Source organism: Trichomycterus rosablanca, chromosome 1, assembly GCF_030014385.1.
Source record: "Trichomycterus rosablanca isolate fTriRos1 chromosome 1, fTriRos1.hap1, whole genome shotgun sequence".
Classification (NCBI taxonomy): domain Eukaryota; kingdom Metazoa; phylum Chordata; class Actinopteri; order Siluriformes; family Trichomycteridae; genus Trichomycterus; species Trichomycterus rosablanca.
This window is the reverse complement of record NC_085988.1, coordinates 19,673,594-19,695,201: the sequence shown is the minus strand read 5'-3', so window position 1 is coordinate 19,695,201 and position 21,608 is coordinate 19,673,594. Positions and strand designations below refer to the sequence as shown.

Here is a 21,608-nt window from a genome sequence, read left to right as displayed (position 1 = left end):
ATTCAATACACACAGTGCAGATAAAAAATAGTACAATAAATACAAAGACCATCAATAAATACAAGAGACATTTCTAATCTAAAGTGATTGAGAGGGGCGGGACCAAAGTAGTGTAGTGTTGGCCAGTACATGGTACTGAGTAAATGATTTGTTTTGTTTGTTTTATTAGGATTTTAACGTCATGTTTTACACTTTTTGGTTACATTAATGACAGGAACGGTAGTTACTCATTACACACAAGATTCATCAGCTCACAAGGTTATATCGAACACAGTCATGGACAATTTAGTGTCTCCAATTCACCTCACTTGCATGTCTTTGGACTGTGGGAGGAAACCGGAGCACCCGGAGGAAACCCATGCAGACACAGGGAGAACATACAAGCTCAGAAAGGACCTGGACCACCCCACCTGGGGATCGAACCCAAGACCTTCTTGCTGTGAGGTAACATGTTCTAATAAACAGTTAGCAATGTGTACTGCCCTACACTGCTCACAAGACCCTGTACCTACCCTGGACAGGACAACAATTAATCTCAGGAATTTTGCCTACCTCAAACATAGCCAGTCATGTCTGTGTAGACTCCGGCTGGCCGATAGCATCGCTAAGATTCAAAACGAATATCAGTGGTGGTGGGCTAGCCTAAAAGATAATTATTAACATATCCCTGTTTAAAGATCCAATCACTATTTGTTTTTCATCTTTGTTAATTTCCCATTCTTTTAATAGTTGTTTTATTAAGCAATCAAGTCATTCTGATGGCCAACTGAATATTTAAAGTAGAGCAGTTATGTGCATTATTCATTTCACAGATTTGGCAAGAGTCAGTTTGAAGAAATGCTGCTGCTTAAAACCTTCTCACTCACTTATTAATGCATGAGAGTATTTAGCCAAGATTAGTGGGAAATGACCGTGATGGTTGAATTTATTCATGCTGACTGGAGAGAAAACTTTCAATAAGTTAAACAGCATTTAAATGCACATTGTGCTCAACTGTTTATTCAATGAAAGTGTTTGAATTTATTATAAAACCTTTGAAATTGCATTTATTCCTAACTATTGGTATATGGGTATGATCAGGGCTAAACATTATCGAATAAACTTTTTATTAAATATAGCAATCTATGTGTTTCTGTTTGTGTTCCAGGTACTGCAATAGAGAACATGGGAAGCTCCAACCCCCGGCCTGTGGAGGGAACACTTCTTCCACCCCCTCGACCCTCTCCTCACATTCACTATGAAAATGTGGACCTGCTTACAAACCTCAATTCAGTAAGTACTCAAATCAGACATCTAAACATGTAAACTGTAGTACAGTTTTTCTAACACGAACTACTAAACATACTTCCCAATATATTTTAAAGACAAACTGAAATAACTGGGTTCGCTTCCCAGGTGGAGCAGGCTGGGTCCTTTCTGTGTGGTGTTTGCATGTTCTCCCCGTGTCTGCGTGGGTTTCCTCCCATAGTACAAAGACATGCAAGTGAGGTAAATTGGAGATACAAAATTGTCCATGACTGTGTTTAATATTAACAACTTGAACTGATGAATCTTGTGTAACCAGTAACTACCTGTCCTGTCATGAATGTAACCAAAGTGTGTAAAACATGATGTTAAAAATCCTAATAAATAAACAAATATACACTGAGCATTTTATCTGCAACATACAGTACATTGATCATTATTGTTTTCTAAGCTAGACCAACCATACAGATGAACTTTGAGTGTAAACATTTACTGACTGTATTTCCAATCTGTTGGTTCACTTTCTCACCCCTCACCACAACTCCCATTGACTAGATGTTATTTAGGTGGTGGACCGTTCTCAGCACTGCAATGACACTAAAGGCTGGATTCACGTAATACGTGGCAAAACGACTTTTGCATTGGCTGTGCCATTGTTTCCTGTGGAAAGAGGTGCTGCCTTTTAACTGGCTGCTGTGTTACCTTGAGTTACACATTTTCCGCTTTCGATGGTCATTTTTTACCGCTTGTCACTGCGCTCAAAGTTCAATCAGACAGACCCAGTTTGCTGTGACCTTTTTAAAGCGCTGCCAGTAAGACAAGTTGTTTATATGACAGAGTCAAAAGTGAAGGACAGACATGGCAGAAACTGATTCTCACTGTTTCACAAAACCCTAAACTGTTGTGTTCCACTTTAAATTAGAACCATGGCATTGTGGGAAAAAATACAGCACTGCAACTAGTGAGCTGTGAAATGCGGAGACCGGGTTTGCATTTTAGGTAGCAATTCCACGTTTTCTAATCCTGGAATCACTTGTCATGGCTTAGTAGCTCTTTAATAAGATGAAATGCACCCTTCGATGGAAACAATACGGTTTCATAAACTTGTTTCCTTTTGTTATCTTCTCACGTCTCCATATGACGATGCTAAAGAGCCTTTTGTTGTATAAACTTAAATCTTAAATTTTAATAGATTAATCCTGTGCATGAAATTTCAATGTATTTATTTTATTAGGATTTTAACGTCATGTATTACACACTTTACATTCATGACTGGACAGTTACTGGTTACACAAGATTCATCAGTTCATGTCTTTAATGTCAAACACAGTCATGGACAATTTTGTATCTCCAATCCACCTCACTTGCATGTCTTTGGACTGTGGGAGGAAACCGGAGCTACCTGAGGAAACCCACACAGACACGGGGAGAACATGCAAACTCCAGACAGAAAGGACCCGGCCCACTCCACCTGGAAATCGAACCCAGGATCTTCTTGCTGTGAGGCGACAGTGCTAGCATGAAATAAACAGCTGTAGTCTCTAACTGTACACCTAAAATCAGTGCTGATGGGTTATGTGTTTCTAAGTGTTTAACAGTATTTAAAAATTACCACACACAACTTAGTACCCTTCAAAAGTGTTAATGTGTTAATCAGCATTTTGCAAACAAATTCTACATGTTTTAGGTCACTGCATTTAAAAACTATGCAACTAAACTTAGTGTAACTCAGAACTAAACTGATAAGTGCACTACCCTCATTGTAACAGCAATACAAAATCTATTGTACTGGACACACTAGTCAATAGACTATCATTTGTACTACTGAACATACTACCTAATGTTAAAAAAACTTTACCACCACTAAAGCTCCTGCTCAAGGCTACCAGCAGTTTCTGTTTTATATAAGACCTATTTTATAGACCTTTTGTGGAGGGGTTTAAATAATGACCATCTGGACAAATTTCCTCTTAGCATAGTGTAGCACTTTTCTTTCCAGCCTCAGGTGAAAGAAAAGTCTTTTCTGTACTTTTTACTGGGTATAATCAAATTAGCCCTGTTTTTATGGACATGGAGAAGTCAGCTATCAACTGTACTCACAAACTATCAAACTATATTACTGATAACGCTTTAATGCAAACACATGCCATTAAACACACTTCTCAACACACTGTCAGCTATTAGAGTCTTTTTTACACATAATTAAACACTTTTGCAAGTCACAGCTGCTCAAATCATCCACAGTAAAACCTGAGTGCAATGTGGGCTCACAAAACAACCCACAATGCAGGTCAGCTCCTCTGAAGGCTGTCATTTTGCCTTTAGAATGGAGTGTTTTACTGAACGCATGGCTAAACAGGATCAAAGCCAAGACAGAGTCACAGCCTAGTGCTTTCAAAACCTGCAGCGGGATGTGTGAAGCAAAGGGTTTAATTGAATCTCGTATAGAGTTGAGGATGCTACAAGAGTGCTTTTATTGGTTTACTGTATTGATTTAGGAAAATACTAGATAACTTAGATCATTTTAATTAGTTTAGCCAGGAAATTGTTCAGACTCTTTTACTCATTCGTTCAATAGTACGTTTAGTTTGCAAACTGATGTGCATTTAATTTAGTAATACTTGATGTTAATTCTTTAGACAACAAAACCCTGAAAAAATAGCTACGAATGCACTGTTCTATTACTGAGTATCATATTGAGGCAGATAAAATGCTAAATCAGTATCAAATTAGATTTAACAAATTTTCTCATCCAATATACTGAAATATTTCTTTCAGTGATTGTTTGTGATGGTAAGTGACACAACATGGATCTTGAATGACAAAGCATATAGCACGTGGCCTGTGATGATTACTTGGCAGTAGAAGGATGCAGAGAGCTTGCTTGGTCACTGATATGAGATTAGTATTTGGTATCTGGATTAGTATTTGGTATCTGTAAATACCCTGAGCTCTATATTGATATTGTATTAAATAATAAATAAACAATAAATAAAAAAGGACTGTTCTATTCCACCAACGACACTTAGGGTATGAAGGTGTCCAGATGTATCAATACAAATACAAATTGTGCCTTTATGCCACCAATAATCATTAATGTTTAATTTACTAAAGCTCATTGCACAAGTTGCTACAATCTCATCAGACTAATGTAATATTTAAACTGCAAGGAAAAAAACAAGCTAATACATGCACTATATGGCCAAAGGTATTTGGACACCTGACCATAAGCCCGTTGGACATCCCATTTCAAAAAAATTTTTTTATCAAATAAAGTGATGTCTATGTCAGTGGCGGCTCCTGCCAAATCTCTCAGGAAGGGGCAATTGTTGCGATGATGGCCAAGGTGACCCATTCAATGGGTAAATTAATGCTTAAATAATTAACATCTTAAGTCATCTGTCAGTTTGCCCTCACAAATACTTTGAACATGGAGAAAGAGAGCAGCTTTACCATCAATCATAAAATTAAGTAAAGCCTTCACACTAACAATTTAATTCAGTCTTCATCAGCATTTTATTTTAGGTGCAGCAGATCCTGAGGTAATGGTAGTCATGTTGACGAGACGCTAGCTGCTCCAATTAGGGTTGCCAACTTTCAGAACTAGAAATAAGGAACACCCTGGGCTGATGGGTTGGCGGAAGGCATAGGGTGGGGGGTGGTATGGCGGGTGTTTACCTGAGCGGGAGCGGTGGGGGGGTGTAGGCGGTTAGGGTTGCACCTATAAAAAATATAACCGGTCTTACACCGTCATAGGAACATTATCAAAATGTTTTATTTAGGCTGTTTAACATTTTTTATTTTCATTCTTTATAATAATAAATCAGAACCATATTTTAGGCAAAACAACATGAAGAATATCATGTGAAATTTTTTCTCAATAGGAAAAATACATGCGACGCGCTCTGCCCACTGAGCTACTCAAACATTGAAGTAATAACAGGTTGTTACGCTGATATGCCTGCGCACACACTGCCTTACTAAGACTAAAAGTGAACACTACTTAAAATAATAACCAAACGCTCTCTAATTCCCCCGGTAGCAGCAGTTTCCTTCTGTTTCATACACATCGCCCTGTCTCAGTCTAATCTGCAGCATTTCTCTCCCATTGATAAAAATACGGAACAATTACACAGAACAAATAAGGAACGATTACGTGTGACGCAGGCACGTAAGTGCGAGCCCTCCCGGAACTCATTCAAAATGCATTGCAGTGCCTGCAGTTTGAAAAAAAGAGCTTTAACATGAGAGTCTATGAGAGCAATCTGGGGCGATTTTCAGTCAGACTGAAGTTGCCCCAAAAGGGGCGGTACTGTACAGAACACAACTCGATGCTGAATGGACTACGATATTCCGAGGCAAGACAGACTGTCAAGAACAGTCACAGCTAGTTTAACACTGGTTGAATGTGATAGAAAAATGTCTTCCCTTTCGCCCTTTGGTGGTGCGCCCTAAGGAACGAGCCGCCCCTGCTCTATGTGATCTTTTCAGCTATAACAACATATAATCTTCTGGTAAGGCTACTCACAAGACTTTGGAATATATATGTGGGAACTTGTGCCAATTTAGTCAAAAATGCATTTATATGGCTGGTTGCTGATGTTGGTTAAAAAAGCCTTAAATGATGTTCCTGTTCATTCCAAAGCTATTCAGTGTGGCTGAGGTCAGAGCTCTGTGCAGGCCACTGGAGTTTCTTCAAACCAAGCTTCTTCTTTATAAACCTTGTTTTGTGCACAGTGGCACAGTCATGCTGGAACAGAAAAATGCATTTTCTCAACTATTGCAGTAAAGTTGGAAGCATATAATTTCCTTTATATAATTAGTTTATTACACCTGTAAGCAACTGTTGTGACTAGAAACATGAATTTATTAAATAGAAGGGGTTCACTTTGTTTATACAGTGTTTGCTAATATCTGTAATTCCAAATACTTTTTGTGCGATACGAGGTACTCTGTTACCGACATTCTATTATGCTAAGGTTAAAACTCAGCAGTGCTATGGGTTGGCCAGGCATCTACAGAGACATAATTGGCTATTTCTGATGGGGGACTGAAACCCTGTGATAGACTGGCACCCTGCCCAGGGTATTCCTGCCCAATGTTTTCCTGAGAATCTGGACCTGCCACAACCCTGACAACGATAAAGCGATTAATGAAAATGAAATGAAATACCTAGGAGACTCAACTACATATGTATGAGAAAATGATACCATGTGCATGTTTTATGAACTGAGCCTTTGAGGTTTTTGACAGTTTATTACGTAACACACAGTATTTCTGTGCAAGATGTGACCAAATTTCAACTAAAAATGAAAGCAAAAGGTAAGTATATCTATCTCTCAGTGTCACCTACTGGCCCCAGCGCACACAAAACTACAGTATATACTATTATACCAGTGGTTTCTTCTTTTCGGAAAGAAAACTATAAGAGTGACTACTGTATGTTTGAGTATAAAATGTCTTTTATGACAAATATTAAACAAAATATATTAACTGCTTTCAGAATTTGTGATTTTTCTCTTTTGCCCAGTGTGTCCTTCAGCTGGGTCATTCTGGCAAGGAACAAAGGGGTATGACATAGACATTTATTTAATTATCCCAGCCAGTGACAGACATGTTTGATGAATTCAACCTGAACATACAGTATGGTAATATCATCATGCTATCATCAGTCAGTTTAGTGTCATCCAGGCCTTAATAAAAGGACAGTTGATAAAGGAAGAGTATAGGTCAGGGAATGAGTGAATATCAATGACTTAAACACTTTATAGTATAGTTGTTCTGTGCCAAAAATCATACAAGCAACAAAATGGCTCAACAAAAATTGTACTTATTTAATAAAGTAGTGATGTTAATATTAATTAAAGATTTTTGGATTTTATGGCAGAGCTACCATACAAGAACATTTCTGATGAATTTTTATATCGACAAAGGTTCGATTATCATTATTTCCTACATATGTTAGGAGTGAGTTAAAGGGTGACTTCACAAAATGTCAAAGTATGGTTGGGGATGCAAATTTTTATGGGCAGCAAACTCTGTCAGATGACTGACCTAATACATCTGTAGACTAATTAAATTGTACTTTTAAAAAGTTGAGCACTCAGCTTCACATTGCAGTTCTCTAAGGCACCCTGTTATTCCATCTACCTCATTTTTTTTTAATGATAAATGACTCAAGCTCCATTAAAGTTGTACTAAACTATTCTGAATTTGATGTGAATTTTACATTGTGCTTTTAAAATACTGCAGTTGAACTGTTAAAAGAGGGCACATACACCGATCAGCCATAACATTAAAACCACCTCCTGGTTTCTGCACACACTGTCCATTTTATCAGCTCCACTTACCATATAGAAGCACTTTGTAGTTCTACAATTACTGACTGTAGTCCATCTGTTTCTCTGCATGCTTTGTTAGCCTCCTGTCACCCTTTTCTTCAATGGTCAGGACCCCCACAAGACCACTACAGAGCAGGTATTATTTAGGTGGTGGATCATTCTCAGCACTGCAGTGACACTGACATGGTGCTGGTGTGTTAGTGTGTGTTGTGCTGGTATGAGTGGATCCGACACAGCAATGCTGCTGGAGTTTTTAACTACCGTGTCCACTCACTGTCCACTCTATTAGACACTCCTACCTAGTTGGTCCACCTTGTAGAAGTAAAGTCAGAGACGATCGCTCATCTATTGCTGCTGTTTGAGTTTGTCATCTTCTAGACCTTCATCAGTCACAGGACGCTGCCCACAGGGCGCTGTTGGCTGGATATTTTTGGTTGGTGGACTATTCTCAGTCCAACAGTGACAGTGAGGTGTTTAAAAACTCCAGCAGCGCTGCTGTGTCTTATCCACTCATACCAGCACAACACACACTAACACACCACCACCATGTCAGTGTCACTGCAGTGCTGAGAATGATCCACCACCTAAATAATACCTGCTCTGTAGTGGTCCTGGGAGAGTCCTGACCATTGAAGAACAACATGAAAGGGAGAAACAGATGGACTACAGTCAGTAATTGTAGAACTACAAAGTGCTTCTATATGGTAAGTGGAGCTGATAAAATGGACAGTGAGTGTAGAAACAAGGAGATGGTTTTAATGTTATGGCTGATCCGTGTATTTTGATCTCTATAAGCATAAGGCACAGCATATTTATTATTTGTTGAGTTGTTTGAGGATGGGGATGATAATCTCATAATAGAGTCATTGTATGCTCACTGCTTTTTCATTTTAACATGGTAGAGAAGGTTACTTGTGTTCACATGGCAGGTCTAGTGCACCACTAAGTAACAAACTCCAATCATGTTTAGTTGAAGTCTGTCAGTTTCAGTCTTTTCCATGCATGTCAGCTTATTTTGTTTTTGTTCCCGTGCCCTGTCACTGCCCCTCCTCTGTTGTTTGTACTTATTCTCTATTAGCTCTTGATAAGCATATTTTTTGTACCCTTAGTGTGTCCAAAGTGTTGTCGTTTTGTTAGCATTACATTATATATTCTTAGTATTGTTATGTCCGAGTTTCTTGTCGTTGTTTTGCCGTGTCTGAACCACACCTGTGACTTTTGATCATGAATTGTCTTTGTATTTAATTACCTGTCTGTGGACTTTTATTACAATTCATGGATTTGCCTCAATAAAATGCTTGCTGAGCACCTGCCCTTTCAACTTGCTTCAACTTACCTTTGAATCCCATATGAAGAAATCGCTTCTTACTCTCCATGTAAGATTTTTTCGCTAGGAAATGCCACTGCTGGAGTTTTTTTTTTGGTTCATGTAATAAGCAACAAACTTGGCCAGGTCCTTGATGGTAATCCAGATCCAGATGTTGCAAAGAACCACAACATCACACATTTATCTCCTTAATTACCTGCTGGTGGTGTTTGATTATGGAACTGTGTTTTACTACACATAATTGTGATGAGAAAGTTCCACTTTTAATTAATCTGTCTAAAGAGTATTATCCCCAAAGTGCTGTGGATAATCCAAGTGCTTTTTGCAAATGTCAGTAGAACGTTGATATATTTCTTGATTAACAGTACTTTTCTCTTGGCCATAACAGTGGTTTCTTCTTGGCCACACATGAATCCTTTATATGCCTTGTCTTTTCTGAATTTCCAAGATCTTTTGTGACCTTCCGAAAAGCTATTGAATGAATTTTAACAGGTTGGCCAGTTACCATATATCAAGATTTCCTTTATTTGGAGATAATAGTTCTTATGGTGGTTTGGTGAAGTCACAACGTTTGTGAACCCAAACAGGCTTATATACACCGATCAGCCATAACATTAAAACCACCTCCATGTTTCTACACTCACTGTCCATTTTATCAGCTCCACTTACCATATAGAAGCACTTTGTAGTTCTACAATTACTGACTGTTGTCCATCTGTTTCTCTACATACTTTTTTAGCCTGCTTTCACCTTGTTCTTCAGTGGTCAGGACCCCCACAGGACCACCACAGAGCAGGTATTATTTTGGTGGTGGATCATTCTCAGCCCTGCAGTGACACTGACATGGTGGTGGTGTGTTAGTGTGTGTTGTGCTGGTATGAGTGGATCATACACAGCAGCACTGTCCACTCTATTAGACACTCCTACCTAGTTGGTCCACCTTTTAGATGTAAAGTCAGAGAAGATCGCTCATCTTTTGCTGCCGTTTGAGTTGGTCATCTTCTAAACCTTCATCAGTGGTCAGAGGACGCTGCCCATGGGGCGCTGTTGGCTGGATATTTTTGGTTGGTGAACTATTCTCAGTCAAGCAGTTACAGTGAGGTGTTTAAAAACTCCAGCAGCGCTGCTTTCTGATCCTCTCATACCAGCACAACACACACTAACACACCACCACCATGTCAGTGTCACTGCAGTGCTGAGAATGATCCACCACCCAAATAGTACCTGCTCTGTGGTGGTCCTGAGGGAGTCCTGACCATTAAAGAACAGCATGAAAGGGGGCTAACAAAGCATGCAGAGAAACAGATGGACTACAGTCAGTAATTGTAGAACTACAAAGTGGTTCTATATGGTAAGTGGAGCTGATAAAATGGACAATGTGTGTAGAAACAAGGAGGTTTTAATGTTATGGCTGATCAGTGTATATATTCAGCTCTTCTGGAATTTACTTAGATTGTGGCATTGTATTCCTGTAGAAGCTGGAAGGATACTGCTTGACCTGATGGTAAGAGCTTCCTGTGTGAGACTGTCTAAAATTAAGCCTTACTTTGTCCAATTAGCTAAATTAGCTTACCAATTATATTGTTATATAAGCAGTACAACTTGTTACCAGGCACATTTTAACCATATCACTAGCCCTAAATCATATAATTCTTTTCACAAAGCCTCCACACATACAGCATTCTTTGCACAAAGCAAAAACCTTCACAAATACAGTCTTAAAGTGAGGAAAGCATCACCAAATATCCCAACATATTTTTGAGTAAATGCTTGCTAACTTCACGTTTAACTGAACATTAAAAACCCCATTCCTGAAATTCAAAAATTTTAGTGTATGAGTCGAGTCAAGTCAACTTTATTTATATAGCGCTTTGTATGACATTAGAGCCAAAAAATAAACAATATTTTTATGGCCCGCTTGCTTTAATTCAGTATTTTAGGATATTTATAATCATCATTTGTTTGTTGGTAAATTATAAAATAGCCAAAAAGTAAATGCCAAGTCTGAATAAATTGCATTTGTAGTCAGCACTGTGATCAAAGCAGATACGATCCCACATTTAAGCAGTCTGCTCTGCCACCTCCAATTACTAAACTCTCCATCCCTCAAGATAATGACTCTTGTACAAAATTAAATCAATATTGATCTGGTGGGCTCTTTGCTGTGTTCCCATATTATACTGAGGTTTGGCTCGTGAGCCATGCACCAAAGTTCCATCGATGTGACGAAAGCTCAGTGGCAACAACCCTGGCTTAGACTCTTAATATGTATCCAACTCAATCAACTCAGCTCATGTCACAGCTTTATGTTTTAACTCACAGTTGAGTCACATCCACAGATCGGCAAAAATATCCAGCCACGAACACGTCATAGCTCATAGACGTGCATTTTATTAGCAGTTGCAGCTGGGGTAGGGATGTGGGCAGATTGCACATAAAGGGCTGATTTACATGTGTGATGTTAAAGCCCTATAACCATTTCCATTTTTAACTAGTGCAGAACAACAAATGTACATCATGATTTTTGAGTCGTCTAAAGATGGGATAGTGGTAGGTCAATTCTGTCCAAGTCACCAGAAGGGTGAGTTTACATTCCAGATCTGTGATTTTGGGACATTGAGCAAAATGATATCAGCTCAGCTCTATGCTTGGATTAGTTATTGGTAGACAAATCATCTGCAGTCTGTAGTTTAATGTTTGTGTGGAACCCTGTGGTATCTATTCATAGCCAGGCAACTATAAGGCAGATGAGGTCATTTTACAGTGTGTAATAAACTGAAGAGACTCAATAATAATTTGCACAGACTCAGTTACAGTGGGGGAAATAAGTATTTGATCCCCTGCTGATTTTGTAAGTTTACCCCCTTACAAAGACTTGAACAGTCTATAATTTTTATGGAAGGTTTATTTTAACAGAGAGAGACAGAATATCAACAAAAAATCCAGAAAAAAAACATTAAATAAAAGTTATAAATTAATTTGCATTTAATTAAGGGAAATAAGTATTTGATCCCCTACCAACCAGCAAGAATTCTGACCCCCACAGACCGGTTATGTGCCCATGAGGCACACAAATTAGTCCTGTCCCTGTATAAAAGACTCCTGTCACAGAATCAGTTTCTTCCATTCAAATCTCTCGACCACCATGGGCAAGACCAAAGAGCTATCAAAGGATGTCAGGGACAAGATTGTAGACCTGCACAAGGCTGGAATGGGCTACAAGACCATCAGCAAGAAGCTTGGTGAGAAAGAGACCACTGGAGCTCCATGCAAGATCTCACCTGGTGGGGTAAGAATGATTCTGAGAAAGGTGAGGTCAGTCCAGAATTACACGGGAGGAGCTTGTCAGGGAGCTGGGAGCAGAGAAATGCTGGATATGACCCCAAGAACACCATCCCCACCGGGCATTTCTTTGCCTCCAAACACGGCGAGTGGAGTTGATGCCAAAGAGCTCAATTTTGGTCTCATCTGACCATATCACATTCTCCCAAGCTTTCTCTGAATCATTCAGGTGTTCATTGGCAAACTTCAGATGGGCCTGTACATGAGCCTTCTTGAGCAAAGGGACTTTGCGGGCATACGGCGAAGTGTGTTACTAATGGTTTTCTTGGTGACTGTGCTCCCAGCTCCCTTGAGATCATTGACAAGCTCCTCCCGTGTAATTCTGGACTGACCTCACCTTTCTCAGAATCATTCTTACCCCACCAGGTGAGATCTTGCATGGAGCTCCAGAGTGAGGGTGATTGACTGTGATCTTGTATTTCTTCCATTTTCGAATGATCGCACCAACAGTGATCTCTTTCTCACCAAGCTTCTTGCTGATGGTCTTGTAGCCCATTCCAGCCTTGTGCAGGTCTACAATCTTGTCCCTGATGTCCTTTGATAGCTCTTTGGTCTTGCCCATGGTGGTCGAGAGATTTGAACGGAAGAAACTGATTCTGTGACAGGAGTCTTTAATACAGGGACAGGACTAATTTGTGTGCCTCATGGGCACATAACCGGTCTGTGGGGGTCAGAACTCTTGCTGGTTGGTAGGGGATCAAATACTTATTTCCCTTAATTAAATAAAAATTAATTTATAACTTTTATTTAATGTTTTTTTTCTGGATTTTTTGTTGATATTCTGTCTGTCTCTGTTAAAATAAACCTTCCATAAAAATTATAGACTGTTCAAGTCTTTGTAAGGGGGTAAACTTACAAAATCAGCAGGGGATCAAATACTTACTGTATTTTCCCCACTGTATGTCTATTGCCATTTCTATCCTATGATCTACTTCTAAGACAAATCTTGCTTACTTTTTTCCACCAAACAACCTATAATTTATATTTTACTTAATACTGTATATACAACCATATGGTGTTGTGGATTCTGATTTAAAAATAGGATACATTATTCAGAGAGTGGGAGTGTGTTTAAAAACAATTTAATAGAGTTTACCCTTTACTTATGTGTGTAAATAAAATGATTTGCATGAAAGACCAGACTAGACAAATGTGTTTGCATTTTGCTGGGCGTAAATTGTCTAAGACCTCCCTCTCGGTCTGAATTCTTTATTATGTTTCTGTTTTATTTTACAGTAGCTGTTCTAATATTGTTTTTATCTACTTTGTCATGTTGTATTAGTGAGAACAACGAATGGTATATTAAGTTCTCTGCATGAAGAAATTGCATTAAGGAGAATATTTTGTAATTGCAGAAAACCCTTGACAATACAGAGTCAAACCCATTTAAGCTAAGACTGTTTTTTGCTATTATATAACATTGTGGACAGTTATGTGAATAGATTAAGCATCTCTACTTTTATTATGAGAAAACCGTAACCTGGATGCTATATACACCAATCAGCCATAACATTAAAACCACCTCCTTGTTTCTACACACACTGCCCATTTGATCAGCACCACTTACCATATAGAAGCACTTTGTAGTTCTACAATTACTGACTGTAGTCCATCTGTTTCTCTGCATGCTTTGTTAGCCCCCTTTCATGCTGTTCTTCAATGGTCAGGACCCCCACAGGACCACCACAGAGCAGGTATTATTTGGATGGTGGATCATTCTCAGCACTGCAGTGACACTGACATGGTGGTGGTGTGTTAGTGTGTGTTGTGCTGGTATGAGTGGATAAGACACAGCAGCACTGCTGGAGTTTTTAAATATCTCACTGTCATTGCTGGACTGAGAACAGTCCACCAACCAAAAATATATCCAGCCAACAGCGCCCCGTGGGCAGCGTCCTGTGACCACTGATGAAGGTCTAGAAGATGACCAACTCAAACAGCAGCAATAGATGAGCGATCGTCTCTGACTTTACATCTGCAAGGTGGGCCAACTAGGTAGGAGTGTCTAATAGAGTGGACAGTGAGTGGACACGGTATTTAAAACCTCCAGCAGCGCTGCTGTGTCTGATCCACTCATACCAGCACAACACACACTAACACACCACCACCATCAGTCAGTGTCACTGCAGTGCTAAGAATGATCCACCGCCTAAATAATACCTGCTCTGTGGTGGTCCTGTGGGGGTCCTGACCATTAAAGAACAGGGTGAAAGCAGGTTGAAAAAGTATGTAGAGAAACAGATGGACTACAGTCAGTAATTGTAGAACTACAAAGTGCTTCTATATGGTAAGTGGAGCTGATAAAATGGACAGTGAGTGTAGAAACAAGGAGGTGGTTTTAATGTTATGGCTGATCAGTGTATTTATAGGCATGCTGACAGACTGCTGGTATTTATCTAAAGGCATTCTGTTTACTGGTAAAAACTCCAAGTTCTTTGATCAGTGTGTGAATGTGTGTACATGCATGGACCATGTGTGCATCTTCTGTTGTTTGTGTGTGTATGCGTATGTGTGTGTGTATACACAGAGCACTGTGGCTTAGAGATAATCTGGGCCTCCAGACAAAAAGGATTCAATTCTGTTTCTACTGTCACTTCCGCCTCTCATTCTCAGCCAAATCTTTCTCAAAACACTCTTCTGTCTTTCCTGATCTTGCTCGTTCCGTCTGTCTTTTTCTGATTCTTTTTCTGTGTGAAAGGATTAGTCAAAGGTGTTTGCACAAGGCAATGCATCAATCAGACTTTATTAATATTAATTTATTCATGCCCATCTGTCATTCTCTTTATTTTCTCTGCTATCACTATTTTCTAATCATGGTATTTGTCAACCCTTCTGTGTTTCGTACTCTTTAACTTAAGACACTTTGCACCTTGCACCGGTAGCTTCTTTATGTCATTCTTACCACGATTACTTAATTTTACTTCTCTTTGTCTCTTTTTCTGTTATGACATGCCTGGCATATTTCTTACCGGTGCTCTATTGTCATACTGAGAGAAAGTTGCCATATTTCTAATCTGATTGGTCACAGGACAATTTCCTTATCTTTTCCTTTTTTTTGTCTGGCTGCATTTTACCATGGTCAGCAATGAACATTTCTGTGTTGGAGTAAGTTGAGTGGCAGCAATGATGTGACATTGTGGTATTATCCACCAATATTGTATCCAGTGGTATTTTGCCACTTGTGCCCATTATTATTGTGTTTTTATTACTACAAACCAAGTACAGGACCAAATACAAAGCATCCAGATAACCAATTTACAAATCCCATTTTAAGAAACTTTGGGACATTTCCTAAAATGCAAACAAGAATCTGTAAATTCACTTGATGCATGCTCAGTAATCCAGGTACACAAATCCACAAAGTTGAATCAGTTCATCTGGACACAAGTTTGTTGTAGAGATACGTTGTATCACTCATCTGAGTGACTTCTTCAGTCTGAGCTGGTAATGAATACCCCAACCTTATATGCAGACGATTTGCATAACGACTGATCACCGCCCATTTCATAACAATGAAGCTGGTGATCAGGTCCATATGCAAATCACAATGACCATTAATCTGTAAATCTGTAAATTGTTATTTTTTTAACTGACAAAATTACAAAGAAAAGATTTCCTATGTTTTACCTGACCAACTTAATTTGAATGTATAAATATAAACAATCATTTGATGCTTACAACTGACCCCAAAAAAGTTTGGGACTGAGGCATAATTAGTTCTGTTTTATACAGTAGCGAACTGTGACTCTTAAACCTTAACACCTGAGCCACCCAATTTGTCTGATAAAAAAACAGCCTTATTTACTGTGCCCTCTTCTTAATGGCAGCATATGTCTCTTTAAAATTCCAGTTCCCCTTTGCATCAGTGGTACCTCCTCACGCATACTTCTCACCCGTGCCACAAACTCTGCAACACCCCAATAGCATTCATTCAGTGCCATCTGAGGACTCGAGGGTCACACGCATTCACCAGTGGTTTCTGGTTCCTTTCTCTACATGGAAGGAAATGTTCTGGATTTTGTGAAGCTTTGCCTGTAGTATTATGTATGGCAGATGGTACAAGATCTAAATAATTGGCATTTTTGCTTTGAAAAACGGACTATTCTTTGATGCTTTGATTCTTTGTGAGCCACGACTAAATTGAGCCTTTACCTGCTTTTTGTACAATTTTTCAAAATAGTGTAACTAACACATTCTATAATGTTTTCACTCTCAATTTGCTCCCGTCCCAACCTTTTCTACTGAGCTGCAGGCATCAAATTCTAACTTTGTCTATATTAACAAAATACAAAACATACAAATACAAGTCACGTCTTTGTACTTCCGTCAGTTAAATAAAAATTCAAAGCACTTAACAAATGACAGGTTCTTCTTTTTATTGCATTTTACAAAATCTCACAACTTAAAATTTGTAATGTTTGTAATATTGCCATAGGTTAATTAAGAACGTTCAATGATATCTGCTGCTATTTACATTACTAATTTATTAATTCATTAATTTTTACTTTTGCTTTGTCTTGGTTAAAGTTGCAGTGAGTCCTGGATGAAAGCACCTTTTTAATCATTGTAATTTATTTGTATTACCAAGCATAATCACTAGTAGAATTCTCAAGGAACAGCCAATTTTATTTTGAAGTAATCAAAATCACTATAATTAATATCAGGTGGGGCCTAGTTAGCCTGGCCTCTGATGGTGGAATGTGATTGGTTGTTCTTAAGCAAGTTACTCTGATAAGTGGCTGCTCACTTATCCAAAACTGGTATTTTACTAATTTAATAATAAATTAATGTTCAAATTGTTAAATGATATTTTAATTTGATATTTAGGGTTATGATGTGTAAAATACTTTTTACAAAATACTAAAATGCTTTTAGCAACCCAAAGATTTTCAACAAACACTCAATATAAAATTGTCTTTATTTGTAGAAGTAATATTGCTAGGCACAGATAAAATGCTAGGGCTTTTACCCCTGAATCACTTGAATGTTTAATGTCACACCTGTTTGGCAAGAAGAGAAACTGCAAATCTCTATTGAGACTGAATTTTTCCATTGCTGTCTGTCATGGTCATGCCAACATTACAAATATTGTACCACGCTCTCATGCCTTATTTTTCTGTTTACAGAAATAGGGTTTGTACCCATTTCATTTATTTTTTATCCTTTTAGGTGGAGGAGAGCGAGGAGGAAAGGGAAAAGCAGGAAGAAGAGATAAAACCTGTAGAAGAGTTCAACATCATCCCTCCAATTTCAGAGAAAGCTACGGTCACTAATCTGGGCTCGGAGACGGGCAGAGTTCACAGCCAGGCCTCAACCCCTTACGCCTCTCTGCTTTTGCTAATGCTGCTGATGCTGCTGACTGCCCTCAGCAGGGGGTAGAACTCACTTACTCAATCACACACACTCACACACACACTCACACACACACACACACACACACACACACACACACATACCCTCTCTCCTAAATAGCCATTCACACCCAGACTCTAAGACTTTATTCTGAGGGATGGAGAGAAGGCACGAAAGAAGAATGACATGAGATGATATCAGATGAGACGAGAAGCGGACAGGAAAGCCCTCATTCACTACTGTCCTTTCCTTTCAGTCTGTTTCTACTTCTTAAAAAAGATGGCCGTGTGTACCAGTCATTGCTTGTTCACTGGGAATCACTTAATCTGATTTCATACCAGAATTGTTCTGAATCCACTGTTCATGGTTTATAATTCATGACTCATTGGACTGAATTGAATGGGGTATCATGACTGACTGTGATGGAGTGAATCAGTGAATCAGTGGTGTAATGTATCTGTCGTGTGATTCACCTTTGCTTTGCTTATGCTGGCTAAATGTCAGTCAGCATTATTGCTGTTTAGGATCTGATGTATTGCTTTTATTCAGAGACGCCTACAAGTGCACAGCTTGTTATTTTGTTGTCTTTTGCATTTAGACACCCAGTGTTTTGTTGCTGTCAAGGCTTTTATAAGTTTGTGTGTGCAAGCAAAAGGCTCATTTATTCAGCATCTTCACACTTGAATGTTATCAATGAGTGATTTTACACACCTCTATTCAGGAGAGTGTTTTTTTATTCTGCATTATTTTCTAGAGAACTTACTTGGTCCGAATCCAACAACTAAAAACTGAACTTTTAACAGCAAGTAGTTTGCTGTATGGTCTAAATATAAGGAGAATAGACAATGTAGTAGCCATCTATAGCAATTATTGATAGTTTTGACCCAGCAAGTGAACGAAGTTTTTTTTTATTCAGCAACAGTTTAGAACAGTCTACAAGCAATTGTTGTCAAATTAAACACAGCATTTGCCTGGAGGAAAAGCCAATATGTTTGAATAGAAAAGGTCCAAATGTGAAAAAGAAATCTATATATGAAATTCAGCTTTTTATGTTCTAGATACATGTGGGCAAATTTTAACCCACCACATTTACATATGTGACAACCATGACATTGTCAACCAGGAATTAGAGTTTTGAGATGGAACCGCTCTGCTTATCATGTAGCTATGATCTTATAATAGGAATTATTAACATAACGTTTTATACTGCTAGTGTTTGTTGGCAGTTTTCCATACCTGCCAGTCTGTCCAAGTTTAATTCTAACCCTAGCAAGCTAAGTTGGCACACATGAACAGTAAAAAGCACAAATGTAAAAGACGAATCCAGCTGCCTATTGACCGATACATGTCTTACTCCATTTTTATATTGTTAGCTGATGGTCTAAAGTCTGTGTTGCATTCATTGTGTTACATTATGAAGGACTGCTTACTTAGAGAGCAACATTTGTGTTACTGGTAAATGATGCAAATTCACAGTTAAACAGAATTGCACTCTACACCAAGTCTTATACTTACTGGGAGATTTTGATGTGAAACCTCACATAAATTTTATTGCACTTGAGAAGTTCTGCATACAAACTTTTAAGTTTTCAAATGCAAATTAACCCACTTCCAACAATATTAGCTTTTTTTTTATAGCCAAAGGAAGCTAAAATTGGGTCAAATTGAGTTAATAAAGATATGTGGCTGTAGACAGACAAGACTTTTAAATTATTAGTGGACATAAAAAAATGCAAACACTCACTAACTTTCTTAACCGCTTATCCAATCAGGGTTGAGTGGGGTGGGGTGTTGGTTGTTGGAGCCTATCCTAGCTTTTCAATGTGCGCAAGGCACATAGAAGCACCCTGGACAGGGCGCCAGTCCATCGCAGGGCAGACACACACACACACACACACACACACATACATTTACCTATAGGGCAATTTAGTTTCTCCAATGAACCTGACTGCATGTCTTTGGACTATATTTGCATGTCAGAAAGGACCTGGACCGCCCCACCTGGGGATCAAACCCTTGCTTTGGGGACCTTCTTGCTGTGAGGCGACAGTGCTACCCACTAAGCCACCGTGCCACCCACAATGCAAACATATATAACTTAAATTATGTGCACAGGGCACTCAGTTGTCACAGTGCAGCACTCCGTCGACGAGCAGGACATCTAAATGCACTCAATTGACTATGTCTGCCATGGATTGCATTCTTGCATTGTGCCCAGGTTCCCTGTGGAACTGGACCCACCGTGACCCCATCAAGCATAAAGTGATTGATAAAAATGAAATATATAAAACTATATGCCTAGATTAGCAAATAAGCTGCCTCCAGAAGTTAAAAAAAAGTTGGTAGGGTGACAAGCCAAACCAGTTGTGATATTTGACAGCCACCGTGGGATTGCTTTCACTTAAAGGCACTGTTTTCAGATGGTGCAAAGATCAGATTTCAGCCAGGAATTAAAAAAGCTTTCACACAACAGAACAGACTAAACTCAGCACAAATGTCCTCACGTCTGGAAATAAACTCAAGTATGAAAACGCCACTAGAACATACAGTACATTTAGAATTATTTGACTTTTGCACCTCTTTCAAGTCTGAAATATTTATATATATATAAATATCCCCTACTCAGTGCAGATGCAAGCGCTTTTCTTTTATTGCTCTATCTGCGATGTGCTTTCATTTTCAGAGTCAGCACAGTCATTGGACTCTAACTAGGGGGCATAAAAAATAATAAAAAAACATTCACTCCAAACAATATGACTAATAAAGTCAAAAATACATAAATAAATGTGTACATTTACATAAATCTGTACATGAATATATGTGTACAGCAGGTGGTGTGGGTCCAGCCGGGCTTTGGAACCTGCGGGAGGAAGTTATTAGGCAGCCGGAGATAATGGTTTACAACGCAAACTGTTTATCTTCTCGTGTGTTGTTGGGGAAAAATTGCTTCTGAACGAATAGAGGAATAAAATGAGGGAAATAGGTGAGGGAGAAAGGGAGACATAAATGAGATGGGAGGAGAGAAAAGAGCGCCTCCAGCCCAAACATACAGCTGAACATCTCCTGCTCTATTTAGTTTCCTGTGTCTTATAGTCGCTTTTTACAACATACATTGTCTTAAAGCAACTTTATAGCATCCAGGAATAAAAAACCCTGTTAAGGAAGCAGAGGGCAACAGTGGCTAGGAAAAACTCCCCAAATATTACCAGGAAGAAATCAGACTCAGAGATCCACCCTCCTTGGTGACTTAGAGGAAAATTTGATTTCAATTATAAATCCATTGCTGACATATTCCCCCCCCCCCCCCCCCCCCCCCGCCCCCTTCCCTTTCATTCATTCTTATGTATGTCTTTGAAGTCAAAAGCATCTTTCCTTTCATTCCACAGGGGCTTTAGCGTAGGAGGGTTATTAAACCCAGACCCCTTCTTTTATCCTCTATCTTCTGGCAGCTCAGAGGAGTCCAATGCGAGGCTCTGAGGTCGGGCGCTGATCTCTCTAACCTCCCGCCTGTCTTCTATTGAGAACCGGCACCTCGCATTACACCATGCACATGTCTTAACAATAACCTCCCCAAATTGCTCTATTATGTAGAGCACAAAGCGCTGATTGAACTGCTATTCTGCTGTCCATGCTTCCAATCTCCCGAGGCACAGGTCAGCACTCGTGTTTCCCCCTGAATCAACCTCAGTTTAAGCCACAAATTAAATTGTCAACCCAAAATCAAACAGACTGGGTTTTGTTTAGGTGAATAAACATTACCTTACTGATCATGCAGCACTTGTGTAAATATTTCTACTGCAGAAAATAGGGGAAAGTACGTTTCTTGTCCAGATACAAAAACAGAATGCAGGAAAAAATGCCAAAAATGATGAGCAGTGGTTATTTATTGATATATGTATAGATAAAGTGGTTAGTTTATTGCTTGTTTTTTCTTTCTTTAATTAATAAGAATTGCTCCCATCTCTTAAAGCTGTGTAGGCCATCTCGAGGCAGCACTTCTG

General features: G+C 39.0%; 1 protein-coding gene across 1 annotated transcript in view; it reads left to right on the top strand.

Moving 5' to 3' along the window:
- The window catches only part of gfra3 (GDNF family receptor alpha 3), a 61,678-nt gene extending 43,548 nt beyond the window's left edge, over window positions 1-18,130 (top strand). The window contains exons 7-8 of the mRNA XM_063000657.1: window positions 1,148-1,272; window positions 17,425-18,130. Coding sequence (XP_062856727.1) covers window positions 1,148-1,272; window positions 17,425-17,634 — 335 coding nt within the window. The 3' untranslated portion in view covers window positions 17,635-18,130. The remainder of the gene's footprint in view (window positions 1-1,147; window positions 1,273-17,424) is intronic.
- Window positions 18,131-21,608: the final 3,478 nt, after the last annotated feature.